At 40.2% G+C, this 14,346-nt stretch overlaps 1 protein-coding gene across 3 annotated transcripts; it reads right to left on the bottom strand.

Moving 5' to 3' along the window:
* Positions 1–251: 251 nt before the first annotated feature.
* Positions 252–2,556, bottom strand: LOC115928844 (putative RNA polymerase II transcriptional coactivator). 3 transcript variants are annotated; one of them, XM_030996840.1, is made up of 3 exons: positions 1,990–2,556; positions 1,581–1,617; positions 252–1,142 (listed from the first exon to the last, which is right to left on the bottom strand). In XM_030996840.1, exons 1-3 carry the CDS (start codon positions 2,185–2,187, stop codon positions 1,123–1,125), a joined length of 255 nt encoding a protein of 84 aa, XP_030852700.1. In that variant the 5' UTR covers positions 2,188–2,556; the 3' UTR covers positions 252–1,122. The 3 variants fall into 3 exon arrangements, with proteins under 3 accessions (XP_030852700.1, XP_030852699.1, XP_030852698.1); XM_030996839.1 differs by lacking the exon at positions 1,581–1,617 and having other exon boundaries at positions 1,990–2,551; XM_030996838.1 differs by lacking the exon at positions 252–1,142 and having other exon boundaries at positions 1,223–1,617; positions 1,990–2,527.
* Between the last annotated feature and the right edge of the window lie 11,790 nt (positions 2,557–14,346).

The following is a 14,346-nucleotide window of genomic DNA, read 5'->3' as shown; positions in this document are numbered from 1 at the left end:
TGCTTTATTTGTTTTCTCGACAACTCAATCGCACCTTCTTTCTTGACAAATCGAAATAGTTTCTCACCACCACTAAAACCAGTTTCATGCTTCGTATGAGTATATCTTTCCCACGTATTCTTCCAATACCCAATCGTCACGTCCACGTGCACATCACTAATGACATTCAGCATACACTTCAATCTTGTTGCAAGCGGGAAAACTATTTGCACGAAAATATGAGAATGCAACAAAAGTAATGTTCTATTTTATTTTCATTCGCAATCGTCATTGCTACTTTTATTTAACCTATACATTATAAAGAATTTTTGTTTAAAAAACAAACAACGTGGATACATGACTTCAAAAGGGTAAACGAAATCCACTTTTTAAAATTTCCGGTTAAAGCTCCTTTAGTTTGCTCATGATGATTGACAAAACGTCCTTCTTTTTCAGTTCGTTGTGAACGAATGTGTGGCTCCTTCCATGCACGCAAGCGTCCAACTCCTCCTCAAACATTTTATTCACGATTGCGATGTAAACCAATTTAACGATGCAAAAGTATCGTTCCTCGGTGAGCTTGGTGATGGCCTCATCGAAATACTTGTCTGTCTTGTCTGACCACTCTAACCACATACAGTCCTCATGGTCTTTCTGGCTAGGATAGTTGAGTCTGCATCCTGTGCACGACTGATGCACCGCCTCGTTTATAAGACCCGAAAGTGCCTTGACGGCTATTACAGTGTAGGACAGGTGCTACAGGAAAATGTATGCCGTCTTTCGCCTCCATCGTCACCGTCTCCTGCAATCTGACATCTGTGTCTAGTCTGTCGTCTTTCTCTTCCTCCTCCTCTTCCTCCGCAGCCACCTCCATCTCCTCGCTTTCTGCTAAGTTTCTGGAGACTTCTAGGACCTTTTCAGGTACGTCTACTTCCATCTGACCCGAGGAGGATGATGGAGATGGAGGTCTGCTTGTTCCCCTTGGGGTAGTCACTCCTTCTATGACTGCATTCTGCCTCCGCAGTTGGCGGACAACTGGGGGTCTCGATGGAGAATATCCGATAATCGCGACTTCTGGTGTGAGTGGTGGTGAAGGAGATAGCTGTCCATGTGCAGTGAGCAAGGATCTTGAAAGTTTTTGATTCATTTTCGGCGATTGTATCCTGGTCACGGAAAAAGGGAGGAGCGTCAATCAGGTATTTTTTGAACTATCTACTTTTTTAAATTTCTTTTTTATTCTTCCTTTTTGTTTATTATGTTGTATTATCAAAAAACCAAAACCCCAAACAAAAACATCAAGTTGTAAAACTATTTCTTCACGTTACTCAAATCTCTGACAGCATCGCTGATTTCAAATTTGGCCTTGACCAATTTCCACCAATTTTCTCCCGTTAAATTGATACCCTTCTGCCCCGGGAGCATCCTGTTAGTACCTTTCGTGTTGTAGTATTCTCGAATGTTCACGTATGGGACTCCCCTGAATTTCTTGACTACAGCAAAACGCTTCCCACCCAAATGAAATGGTTTCGAACCTGCTTCAAATTTACATTTTTCCACGTTAATTATCTCCTGACTAAAATGACACCCCGCCTCTTCCTTACCCGTAATCCAACTTTCACATTTTCTGTCACCTTGTGCCTATGATACAACAACAACAAAAAAGAAGAAAAGAAGACAACACCGTGAATATAATTGTTTTAAATCGAGTTTGTTGGAATGCATACGCGTGCTTCACTTCTCTCACGCAGTTCACTTGCAATGCATCTATTAATGCAAAGATACTCTTATTTTCAAAGACAGTAAGGTATAGTATTAACATTTAAATTAAAGAGTATACATATAATATAATTCAATCAAATCAATTCAAAATGGTTTATTTCAAATAAAACTTTCATCGCGGCGTTAAGCCGAATTACACAAGTTTACAAACAAAATTAATAACACATAGCATAACATGATATATTGAATTTGTAAAACAAATCACTATATTACTTGACTATGGACACTTACCCTCATTGCCAAGATTTCAGGAGGGGTTGCTGGTTTGAGCTTCTTCTGCTCCACCGGAGACATTGAAAAACTGGCCCGATGTAAGACATTGGTGGCGTTGTTCTCTGGTATCATCCTGACCTTAGGCGTGTTTAACACAGTGTTGTGGATGGTGGCTGTTGTAGTGGTAGACTTTTTCGGTGAGCGAGTGGCCATCATGGTTATATATGAAGAGTTAGACCTACGTGTGGTATATGCTATAGAGATGCTTTCAAAGAACGAATTGTAGCTCAGTGCTGAATGTGATACCTTATCTCAACACCACCCTGGTGTATATTTAGTCTCTTCACTACACGTCTCAATGCACCACACCCCACGACCAATCACAACGCACTGCTTTAATTAGTTGCCCAATCACCACCAAGCATGGGTCTTCTTTCACCAATCAAAAGCAAGACGATTATTTGAAATCATCTATTCGCAGCGTCTGAAAACTTCCGCTCTTCTGACAATCAAAGAGGAAAAATGGCTAATTCAAGATGGAAATGGGGGAAGGAGCTCTTAATTAGTCTATTGTTCTTTTAATTAATGCTAATTAGCTAAGAATGGCTCATGCATGATTCACTAATTTAGCGCTGATGTCTATGATATGAAATGGTGCGAATCCTCCGACGTTTATACCTTACCTCACCCCTTAGGTTACGCCCTCTCAGTCACCCCTTCCTTTTCCCTCATCCAATCACAAGCACGCACAATGGAGACGTCACTCCAACAAGAAGGATCCTCGCATTCTCATTGCTCGGATAAGTACCTGCGTACAAACAACAAAACTGGCACAGGCCCATTGCTTTGGTCATTTGGTCATTGCCCGTCCTACCAGTAACACGTCCATCCCCAAACCTCTCCCATGATGATGACTCCATGATGTAAACACTTCCTCCACAGGAAAGACCCTCATAATTCAAGTTTTATGACCCAGATGCCCCCCTTTCCCATGAAAAAACTACCATCATTAATTCACACACATCCTGACAGGACTACCTGCATTAATTAACACACTTCCTGACCGGAAATACCTCGTTAAATTTCATTTCCTCTTCCCTATTGTTTTATGGAAGTCATTAAAAAGGATTAAGGATTAAAAGGGATTAATACCCCCCGGATTAAAAACTCCCTCAAAGGCCCTATACAGCTGCTGCCGGTGTATCGGCTTTCAGGGTAAGATAAAGGGCATAGCTGATGCAAGTGATGAGGAAAGGGATACCTCCCTTCTCTACTTCTTTCCCTTCATTGTATTCGACGCCATCCCTCTCTCTCTCTCTCCTCTTCTTTTTCTTGCTCTCTCCCTCCTTCTCATTCTCCCTCCCTCCCTCCCTCCCCTCTCTGTCTCTGTTTCTGTCGATCTCCCCTCCAGTCTTTCCTTTTTTCTCTCTCCTTTTTTCTCTCTCCTCCGTCACTCACTTTCACTCTCATCTCCTTCTCCATTTTTCTATCTTCTTATTCGTTCTTTCTTTCCAACCCTCTCTCTCTCTTTCCCCCTCTCTCTCCCTTTCCCCCTCTCTCTCCCCTCTCTCTCTCTCTTTCTCACCCCCCTCTCTCTCTCTCTCTCTCTCTCTCTCTCTCACACACACACACACATGTACCTCCCAACTTCGCTTGTGCTGTCTCGTTCTCTATCTCTGACTTTCTCCTGTACCAAACCTGTCTACTTCCCTCTCTCTCATCTTACTTCTCTCGCCCCCTCCCTGCCTCTTCCCCCTCCAACAAGCCTACACTGTAGGATGTATTATGAATGAGTGCAAAGAATGCTGGTCTATCCATCATGGCTGAGAGGATTTAATTGCTCCTCATTGCTCTTGTGTCTATCCCATTTAATTAATACCCCTCACTTGCATGCCACCATCCCCCAGTGTAAGTCTCTCATTCATATGCAGCACATGCAGACTCAATTAGACACTTAAAACATTTCCATAAAGCATTGAGACTAGCCTAACTTTTGACATTAATACACAATTCCATAATGCCTTGAGAATAGCCTAAATCTGTCAGTATCTGGCTATGTCAGGGCAACTACAGGACAGGGCCTATGGAGTGCAGTTTACCAGGTAGTCTTACTATTCAGACACCCTGTTAAACCTTCCGATTGGCGAGAGCTAGTGCCTCCTAACTAGCCAGCATCCTCCAGTGTAGGGAAGTCTCCCATTTCCCCATCGCCGTGGTGTGTGAAATGGAGGATACCTCTCATCTTCCAGCGCCATCATCCCATTAGTGCAGTGTCTTGAGTTAGGCCTACAGGTTCCAGCGTGATTGATGTGCACAGGTATTTCAAATGCATTAAAATGTCATTCATGTTTGAGCGGTGCTTTCAAAAGACTATTAAATTCTTAGTTTTTCCATTTCCCAGAATATCAGGATTATCATCTCAACGATATTATCTGTTGAGACTTGAGAGCCAGAAAGACGTTATAAGTGTCTTGAGTAAACATCCTTCTGGCTCTCTGCAGAAGATATAGCAGTGGAATAAGACTAACGTATTCACTAATGACTTTCATGTTTTACATGTATAATAACAAATGCAATTTACTGCAAGTTATAATTTTCCGTTCATAATATCAGGAGACATGGCATTCATTTTGGCTTATTTTGATTCTAAGAATTTCTTTAAAGCAACGATCCCTGTCTGCTCTATATGACAATTCACAAGGCCCAAGTAGAAGACTTATTTTTAAGAAATGGCAATTATTCCTTGCTCTGAACATCTGGATATTCCCTTTGGTATCGAAGTTCAGAGATCAGACAACTGCTTGGTCTATTTTGTGTGTGTGTTCTGAATTAACAAAGGAACGGTGATGGATCTCTCTTGATCCTCTCTTGTCTTTCATCCAGAGGCCTCGTCTTAAAGGTCACTGTGAGTGCTAGATATGAAACAAAGAGAAACTATAAAGATTCCAACAAAAACGATATGATATTCACTAACATTTTAAATTTGAGGCACCTTAAATAACATAACTAAACAGGCATCTGCCAAATAAAACAACAAACATACAAGTAAATAAACTATTTAACAAAAACAAGAAGCAAAGCAAAACAAAGTATGCAAGCTGAGTAATATGAAGAGAAAATGGATACTTGTTGTCTCTTGGAACTAAAATACATTGTCCCATAAAGGCATATCTGTGTTTGTAATTTTCAACGTTTGTTAATTTCAGCAATAATTCTTATTTCTCTTTATTTTTCTAGTTCGAAGAACAATATACATGACATCATAATCAAGTTTAACTATTCATATTTGCTTTTAAACAGCTGACAATGTATATGAACGTGCAAATTTGTAAGATCGGAACTCGATTTATTCCCTTTAACTCTGCGGTGTGGAGGTTTAGGATGCCTTCATCCCCGTAATGCAATATGGCCGGTGTTTTGGTTAGGTCCAGTCCTCTCGTAGTACTTGAACCTGAATCAAATTTCTCCTGCCTGGATGCCACTGATGAAGATAACAGATGGGCAGCCATTTTGTCTCACATGTAGGGGGGCTCTTTGTGGTGAATGGAAATGACGGTTTGAGACAGGCACCCATTCATTGATGATGACCCCACAGTGGGGAGAGGGATGATAGTGAAAGAGTTTGGATGAGAGAAATACCCATCTCCAGGGGTGGAAATAGCTATGCAGGAGTTTTGAGGTTTTCCCCATGAGGTTTTCAATATTTTGGCATGATCGAGGGAGGGCCTGTTAACTTTTGCCTGGGTTGAGTGGGCCAGTTGCATCTAAATTCCCAAACCAAATTTCTGTCCCACCCCTCCCATTTCCCTCTCCCAGTAAAACAAGAAGGCATCATAGTTTGGCTTGTTAACTGAAGATGTAAAGGTATTGAGGTTTGCCATCATCAAATTACCCTTTTTGACATATTTTCTCTATGCTGTTTAGATTGAAAATATGCTGATGTGTGAAGTCTGTAGCTATTGTAGTTGTTTCTTTCACACATGAGCTTCTAGTTCTACAGGGATTTTAACCATGTAATCACAGAACCCTCGATAGAGTCAGATATAAGGATTTAATCAGCACATACTCATGTTAAATGATATTCAAATGCTCTCCAGAGGGCTACAAACGTAAGCAACACCACCCAACAGAAACCTTTTTATCTTTCATTCAATGAACAAGGGGTTAAAAGGCCTAAATTCGAGAACAAATGTGTCACTTTAATTCTCCTTTTTGTTCGATGATAGAATACAGTCCATGGATAAATTTTATCAGCATTTAAAAACTTGGGATGCTGAGGAGTTGAGTAGTAGTTTTTTCCAGGGTGGGGAGGGGTGGGGGAGGGGTGGGGGAAGGGGGTAGATATTGGTTTAGCCAAAGTAAAGTGCGTATGACCTTTACCTGATTTTATTCTGTTCAAATTTTTCACAAGGGACAGCAAGAGCATCAAAGTCTTTCAATTTACTTTTGCAATTTGATGTGATAATTAGACTTTGATTGCCCGCAATGATCTTTATGAGCCACTCAATCCCGAGTTCAATTTCGGTTCTATGGACCTAATTATAGACCTGTAAACCTTGGAGGCGACTTGAATTCTGATTTTAATGTGGTTAGGGAAGATTTATTCCTTATTTTTCTCCTGCAAGCATATAGTGCATCTGACCCTTTCCCTTTATTATAATGAGTTGAAAGCCAGAAGGGTGTTAACACATCACAAAGAGAACTTGAAGTAATGCCCTTTTTGCTCTCAGGAGACGTTGTCTGACTCTTAATTTGTGCACATTGCCTTGGCTGTGTCTATAACAACGAGACGTTACTTTTATCACCTTTGTACTTTGGTGTTGTTCAGGTCTAGGTTCATGATATAAAATCGTTGACCTTGCCTTTTTTGATGTTTGTAAACCAACCATTAGGATTATATGGCTGTCCAATTTGCTGCATGTAGACAACCTGACGATACATTTTAAGTTGTGTACCTTTTTAAACAAATGAAGAGAACAGTGTTTGAAACTTGTATCACTTTATACACATAGATTATGCTATTCTGGTTCTGTCTCAGCTGCATGATATCTACACTACAGACAGAAAAATGGGGGACATTTATGTGTAATAATGTATTTTGCTGAAACAAGAGTTATATCTCAAGTTATAAGGGATTTTGTTATCTATGTCAGATGTGGACATACCTACATAAAACCTTTTAGAATTTTGAGAGATCTTTGCCTCAAGCAGTAGATAATGGGCATGTGTACAGAATGAAACGAAAAGTGGTTTGATTATCAGATCAACTAAATCATTGCTGCAGGATCATTGGAAGGTATCTTCAAAGGGTCCTACTAGGGAACATAATTGGAAGAATTATACCCATAGGCCCCTTTCATGCAGTATGCAGAAGGATTCGCAAAGTAAAGAAGCATTAGATTGGTCCTGATGGCATTGAACGGTGGCCAAACAAATCACAGTCGCCTGACAAATGGTCGGAAGTGCCAGAATGTGTGCAGAGCGAATCACTTTATGTAAATGCCCCAGAGGCCAGTTTTTCATCTCAAATGATCGGATGATGGGCCCCGCTTTGTGCTTAATTAGATTCCATATCTTCTATTGTTGATGGATGATTTATAGGAGTGAGATGGGGGCATAGGAGAGAGGGTTGGACAGAGTAATGATGATTCTTCCCTCTGCCCTCTATTCGAACTCAACTCATTTTTTTCTTCAACTTGCATATCTGACCTATTATTCATTCATGCTCATTATCTATTTCATAATAATACAATATTGATTCGACCATATTTAATGTGCATAACCATGAATACAACACCCCGTTGAATGACAAGAAAGACCACTCTCCTATCACATAAAGCTGTGCTTCTTTTTCTTGCTCTTGGTCCCTGCCAAAATATGTCATCAGCTGAGAGTTATAAAGGTGTTACCTCAAAGTTTGTACCCTATTGGCTCTCAGAAGATCATGTCATCTATAAAATTCCACTGTTTCCCGACATATTCATGTATAAATCTAAATAATTTTCTTCTTAATTCGAATCTGCCACAACAAGGCAGTACATCGAGAATGGTTTTCTCTTCTTATCTCTTTTTCTTTAATTCAATTACATTCATTATCCTCTCATCTTTTTCGCAATCGTAAGTAATGACAGTTAGAAAACAAATGGATTTGTCTCTTTAGTAATCATCTCTATAGCTTTTAAATTTATCACTTAGTCCTTACTGATGTCAGTCCTATGCATTCCCTCTCAATCTCACTTTATCCTCACTCAGTCTCACCCTCCATCATCTAATCAAGAATCTCTCTCGCGTTCCTCCATCTTCATGTCATAATAATTGAAACCTGAAGGACAATAGAACTTCCCCTCCTCCTCCTCAAAGCCCACTCTGCAGGTGAATAAATTGCCGAATGCATTTTTGATAGGGTAGACAAACGTTGCCTCGGAAAAAGATGATGATGTTGGCAATTATTGATGTGGATAATGTATGCATGCTACCGGGGGCTACCTAAGGCTACTGTTGATTCGGAACAACGGCCACGGAGACGGACAATGCCAACCTCCATCTCCTGCACCGCATCTCGCTCCTCGTCCCTCTTCAGTCTCTAATGAATTAAAACATGCAGTAATCCCATCCCGCCGTCGGGGCAAGAGATTATTCAATATTATGTTTTCATTGTCTATATGAATATTTAAATGACAGCCGATAATTAAGGAAAACGGGTGGAAATTGGGGATGCTCGGGCGACAAACGAGTGACGCATAGCTCAGCTTTTTTAGTTTTGCCTGGTCTAGAGATAACGAATCTGCACTGTTGCATCTAATTGAGCTAAATTAGAAAGCTAGCTACCTATTTTCCATTTTTATCCTATTACTATTATTACCCCTCCAGTTCATAAAAATGATTTATGTTGGAATACTTGATTTATGAATCATCACTGAGTATATTTATCCTTCAAAATGAGTTTGAGGTTGTTTTGTTTATGGATTTTATTCATGTGCTGAGGAATTTGGGGAAAATTATATTGATTAGATGACCAATTCATATTCCATTTTTTTCTTGATACCTAAAACACTAATGCCTATATACAGTTGAAATGAAAGTGAAAAAATGTTATGAACTTTTCAGAGTGTGAGTATCAACTGTCACATCATTTATTCTGTTTTCCTCATTTCTTTGTTTTCATTCTTTCTCTTTTTCGATCTCTCTCTCAAAACCTTTACAATTTTGTGTCTTTATGTCTTATTTATGTGCACAGATTGTATGTTTCTGTTCAAGTTCCCTCTCTTTCTGTCTCCTTGTCTGTCTCTCTTCTCTTGCCACTTCTCTCTCTTTCTCTCTCTCTCCCTCTCTCCCTCTTCCCCCTCTTTCTCTCTCTCCCTCTCTCCCTCCCTCTCTCTCCCTCTCTCTCCCTCCCTCCCTCCCTCCCCTCCCTCCCTCCCTCCCCCTCCCTCCCTCCCTCCCTCCCCCTCCCTCCCTCCCTCCCTCCCCCTCCCTCCCTCTTTCTCTCTCTCTCCCCCTCTCTTTCTCTCTCTCTCCCCCTCCCTCCCTCTTTCTCTCTCTCCCTCTCTCTCCCTCTCTCTCCCTCCCTCCCTCCCCCTCCCTCCCTCCCCCTCCCTCCCTCTTTCTTTCTTTCTCTCTCTCCATACTACACAATTATCCATTCTCCTTCATGTTATCCTTGCAGGCTTTCATTGAATAATTCATAGTCTATTATTATTTAAGTATTCTCATACATGGATGGGATTGTGTTATTAAATTGTTCCAAGGCTGTCACCAGCCTGAAATTACAGAAAATGCTCTTAGTACAGAACAGTAATCAATTTTTAGTAGACAGAAATTGCACCTCCCCGTATCACCAATTAGATATGGCATTGAAACCACCAAGATTCTTTCCCCTACGCCTTCTGTAAAGTTCACTTTTATTTAATGTACTCGGAAACGTATCCTTTTAGTGGATTATACGTCTGGGCCTGCCTCACTTCTTATGCGCAAACGTGAATGTGAAGATGCCCCACCTGAAAGGAAATGCGTATGTCATTTGGCCCAGTTACGACGTTTAGACAGAGTGCATTAGCATGTCGTGCTCTTACACATGATCGCCACTAGCCGACTTTTCTCATTTACCTGCTGAAAGCAGGCCCTTATGAAGCTGTTCATGTTGGAGACGTTGAACCGAATTTGTAGTGTAGGAGTCATGGGAATGCATGTGTTTATTGATAGTTTTTGTTATCATGTTCCGATTGAACATAAATGTTGTTTTGACTGAACATAAATCATGTTCTGATTGAACATAAAGAATGTTTTGACTGAACATAAATCATGTTTTGAGAGCCAGAAGTCACAATGAGGCCATGAAAAGCATAGCTTGTGTGCTAACACCTTTCTGGCTCTTCACTGACAGTATCCACTTTTCCATCTTTTATATTTAAGCCCATTTATCTTATAGAAGAGCAAATACAATATAAATGTCTGCTGAGAGTCAGACATCTAAATGCATAAGCATTAATGCCCTTCTAAGCAGATAGGATGCATGCATCACCCTTTTCATTTTCAGGCTATATAATGCTAGAAGAGCAATAACATTATTTTTCTAATCGATTCCCTAGAGAAAGATCAAGATGATGCTCAAGTTCAATGTCGTCTGCCATCTGAAGACATTTCACAGACACGACTTGATATATCATCGTGCAGTCTGTCTGGCACATAAAAGACTCATTATGATCCAATTTCACCACAACTAAACCCTTAACCTTCCTCTTTACTGGCCTTAAATCTTCTTTTTATGACCCAAAATCTCCAATCAGATCGAAAGTAAAATAATACCAATTAATCATGCCATCTTTCCCAGTCACCTTTCGTCACCGAGATTGACAAATCTGGGCTGCTTCTCGGGAGGTGTGAAAAATAGCTCTCTAGTGATGTCATAGCCTTCACTGGGGCTGTACAAAATGTGTGTGTTTCTATAAAGTGAGTACTACATCATCATCAAGCCTCCAGTAGTCTGAGTTTTCAGACTGTAGTTATCTTGTTTCTAAATTTATCTGTTAAGTTCAAGGAGGGAAAAGAGGGATAGAGTTTAACTAGTTTGCATCCAAGCCTAATTATATTCTTGAAATGTATGTTTAGCAGTCACCCTCCAGGAAATTGATATACTTGGTGTTGATATTGAAGGGTTCTCCACAGATCATACACCTGCACATTGAGATAGGGTGACATGTTGAAGGCTCTTGAAAATCTTTGGAATCTATGGACCACCGCCAATGTATCAATTACAATTGATAAGGAAATTTTAGAATTTTAAAGCAGAATTTGACCCAAAACAAATTATGGTTTTTTTTTATGGCAATGTACATTTATTTACAAGTAGTGTTTATTTTTGATTATACAAAATGTAATCATCATACAATTAGGAATTTGATTTGGAGTTGACTAACCTATTACTATTCATTCACAACCCAAGCAAGGACTCGGTAAAATTCTGACAAACACCTGGATGTGTTCTTGTTCATAAGGGTTTGTGATGGTAGACTAGCAGCTCAATAAACTCATCATGGCTATCCTGCTGCGCTGTCCTGCCGATTGTGATGGATCACGGTGTGATTAGTTATGAATCAGTTTGGTATCAAACTGGCAGCAGACAGAAACAAAGCCTCATGGGAGCATAATTATGGAAAATTATGCACATACATTTAAAAAGTCTGAATTATCCATGCTGAGATGAGCTAAGATAAGGGCAGGATAAGAGAGGACAACACTCTAGTTCACCGCTCTCAGTTTAACCCTGAGCTTTTTAACATACAACTGTAACATCAACCCCCTGTCCACACACAACATTTTCCGTGACTAATCATGATTAGCTATACCGTTTCGCGATAGTGATACCGTTTCGCGATAGTTTTACGACCAAAATTGTAGGTGTGGACGCTCACTAACGATACGTCGTATAACGAAACTAGTCTAACGAAACGCAGGTTTGGGCATCGTTTCGAACTGAAACTCAATAAAGAATCACGCCTAATCACGGAAATGTTGTGTGTGGACAGGGGGACCCCCTGGGGGAGTGTAACTAGTGTAACTAACTGGGCGGGGCTTAACGTGACCTCGAGCGAAATGAGACCAGACCTCTTATCACTATCGCGAAACTCTATAAAGAATCACGGAAAATGTTGTGTGTGGACAGGGGGCATTTTATACGATGATTCTTTAGTGACGACGTTTCTTGTGTGTGGACATCCTGGAATTTATACGATGATTCTTTATACGACGTATCGTTATAGAGTTTCGCGATAAATTGTTTTGTGTGTGGACACGCTGATAGTCTACGTGTAGGCTGGAAGCAAACAAGGTAGGTGTATGTTACTGATTGGATTGTTGTTGTTGTTGTTGTTGTTGGTTTAATAGCGTTTTCCATCGTCGTTGGATGATTTTCGCCATGTTGCTGATTGGAAATGTTTTCTTCTGTGGATAAACCATGGATAAACCAACCTCATCATAAATGTACCGGTAGTTCATCAAGATGTTCCTTTATTGTGGTACTTTTAGAACATGGAGAACACTTCTTCTTGATGTTTCTCAGTGTCCCACTAGGAGCCTAGAGAGAAGGGTTGCGAAGTGCACACTTTTGTTTGATAAGTTCTTACTGCTTTTATCTTTGTTTTTGGAGAAATTGGTTGCTTGAAGTTTGAATGTGTATGGTGTCATGATCATTTTAAGTTTATTTATGGGTAGCTAGGGTACAAATGATAAGTGATCATCAGGAGGTACAGTCTAAGTCAACAACTGAATGCCTTTAATCCATTGCCTACAGGAATCTGGTGGATCCTGTGTTCAGTCTATGGGACTGAGAGAACTCAAGTCGTCAAAAGGTTAATTTGCTGTACAATCAACCTTTGTATTGCTTGCATGATATAGGTCCAGGTGAATTCACCCTACGTGAATACACACACGTGGGACTGACCTGTGCGTGCTGCTGCCGCCAGTGTACAAGAGTTTGGTCAAGTTTGCTATGGCATCCTCCCTATCTGGTTACGCCAAGGCCTGCCCTTGATACCAGCCTGATAAGGCCTCCTGCTTAGCCCCATATCATATCAAAACTCGCTGGCTATCCAAACAAGTCCTGGCCTATCACACCTTTGTGAAGGTAATTGAGCCGCGGTCCTGTCGGTTGTTTGGGGTGTGATATGAGTGTAGTAGTAGGTCCGTGATAAGAACCATTCACTAGTAAAGAGGGATACCTTCTAATGTAACCTTTAGCCAGCCTTCTTGACAGTACTATACACCTACACCACAGTAATTAAATGTTGCTGTGTTTTTTATGCTAGAGATAATGTTGACTTTATAAAGGAGATCAGTTTGTGTGCCTATGTAGCATCAATAGGCCTGTCCTCATCAGCTCGAGTTGGCCGAATAGCTCCCTATTTCTGATCCGGGAAATTAGCCAGATCACGATAAAGCTGGCTATTTGGAAGGTGAAGATGCAAATAGTGGACTAGCTACTTGCTTAGGAAATCTTCTCAAGGTATCTTGGGCTAGTTTTAACCCTAAGACTTGTAAGATTTCTTGATCTCAGCATGCATGAAGATATCCTACTTGTTGCGGCATGAAACCAAAATAGTACCATAAGTCTGAAGTTGAAGACTATCAGGCCAAATAGGAATTATTCATAATTAGTTGCACAAAAAAAGGTATAAATACTGTAATGTTCATTGGTCAGCAGATACACTATCTCCCTTAGCAACAATTTGTTTATGTTAAGTCAATCTTGGGTTGGTTATTCACACCCAGCCAGCCTACAGATATATAATACCAATGACCCTATTGGTTAAGACTTGGGGCATTTACATTATGCAAATTAAATTCCAAGTATACTATTTCTGAGAAGTGAAATGATGTTCCAATCCTGCTTGCACCCATGAATTAGTTGCACAAAATAGGTATAATTACTGTTTATTGGTCAGCAGATACACTATCTCCCTTAGCAACAATTTGTTTATGATAAGTCAATCTCTGGTTTGTCATTCACACCCAACCAGCCCACAGATACATATGACCCCATTAGATAAGACTTCGGGCATGTACATGTATGCACATTAAATTCCAAGTATACTAATTCTGAGAAGTGTAATGATGTTCCAAACACCAATCCTTCTCGCATCAGCAAGGAAGAAGAATGTTTCACTTTCAAGAAGTTGTTCATTATGGAATGTTGATCATATATTCTATTGCTTTACAGCGAACCACTCACTCAAGTCACTTACTCATTTAAGTTCACTCAACGTTTGTTTCACTCATCGCTACATAATATTCATTGTTCTACGTTTTATACTCTACGTTATAGCTCTTTAATCTTCATATGCAGTCTTTGATAGATAGTGAATGGATTTTCTACAATCG

This window comes from Strongylocentrotus purpuratus, unplaced genomic scaffold (genome assembly GCF_000002235.5).
Source record: "Strongylocentrotus purpuratus isolate Spur 01 unplaced genomic scaffold, Spur_5.0 spur5_scaffold_3, whole genome shotgun sequence".
NCBI classification, from domain to species: Eukaryota; Metazoa; Echinodermata; class Echinoidea; order Camarodonta; family Strongylocentrotidae; genus Strongylocentrotus; species Strongylocentrotus purpuratus.
The sequence above is the reverse complement of the archived record's forward strand: the minus strand, read 5'-3'. Positions and strand labels throughout refer to the sequence as shown.

What these genes read in the sequence shown, in the direction of transcription:
- LOC115928844 (XM_030996838.1), bottom strand. Translation starts at nt 2,187, where the DNA reads ATGATGGCCACTCGCTCACCGAAAAAGTCTACCACTACAACAGCCACC. An exon ending in CTGAAATCTTGGCAATGAGG is followed by an intron (nt 1,618 to 1,989) that starts GTAAGTGTCCAT and finishes GTTGTATCATAG; the next exon opens with GCACAAGGTGACAGAAAATG.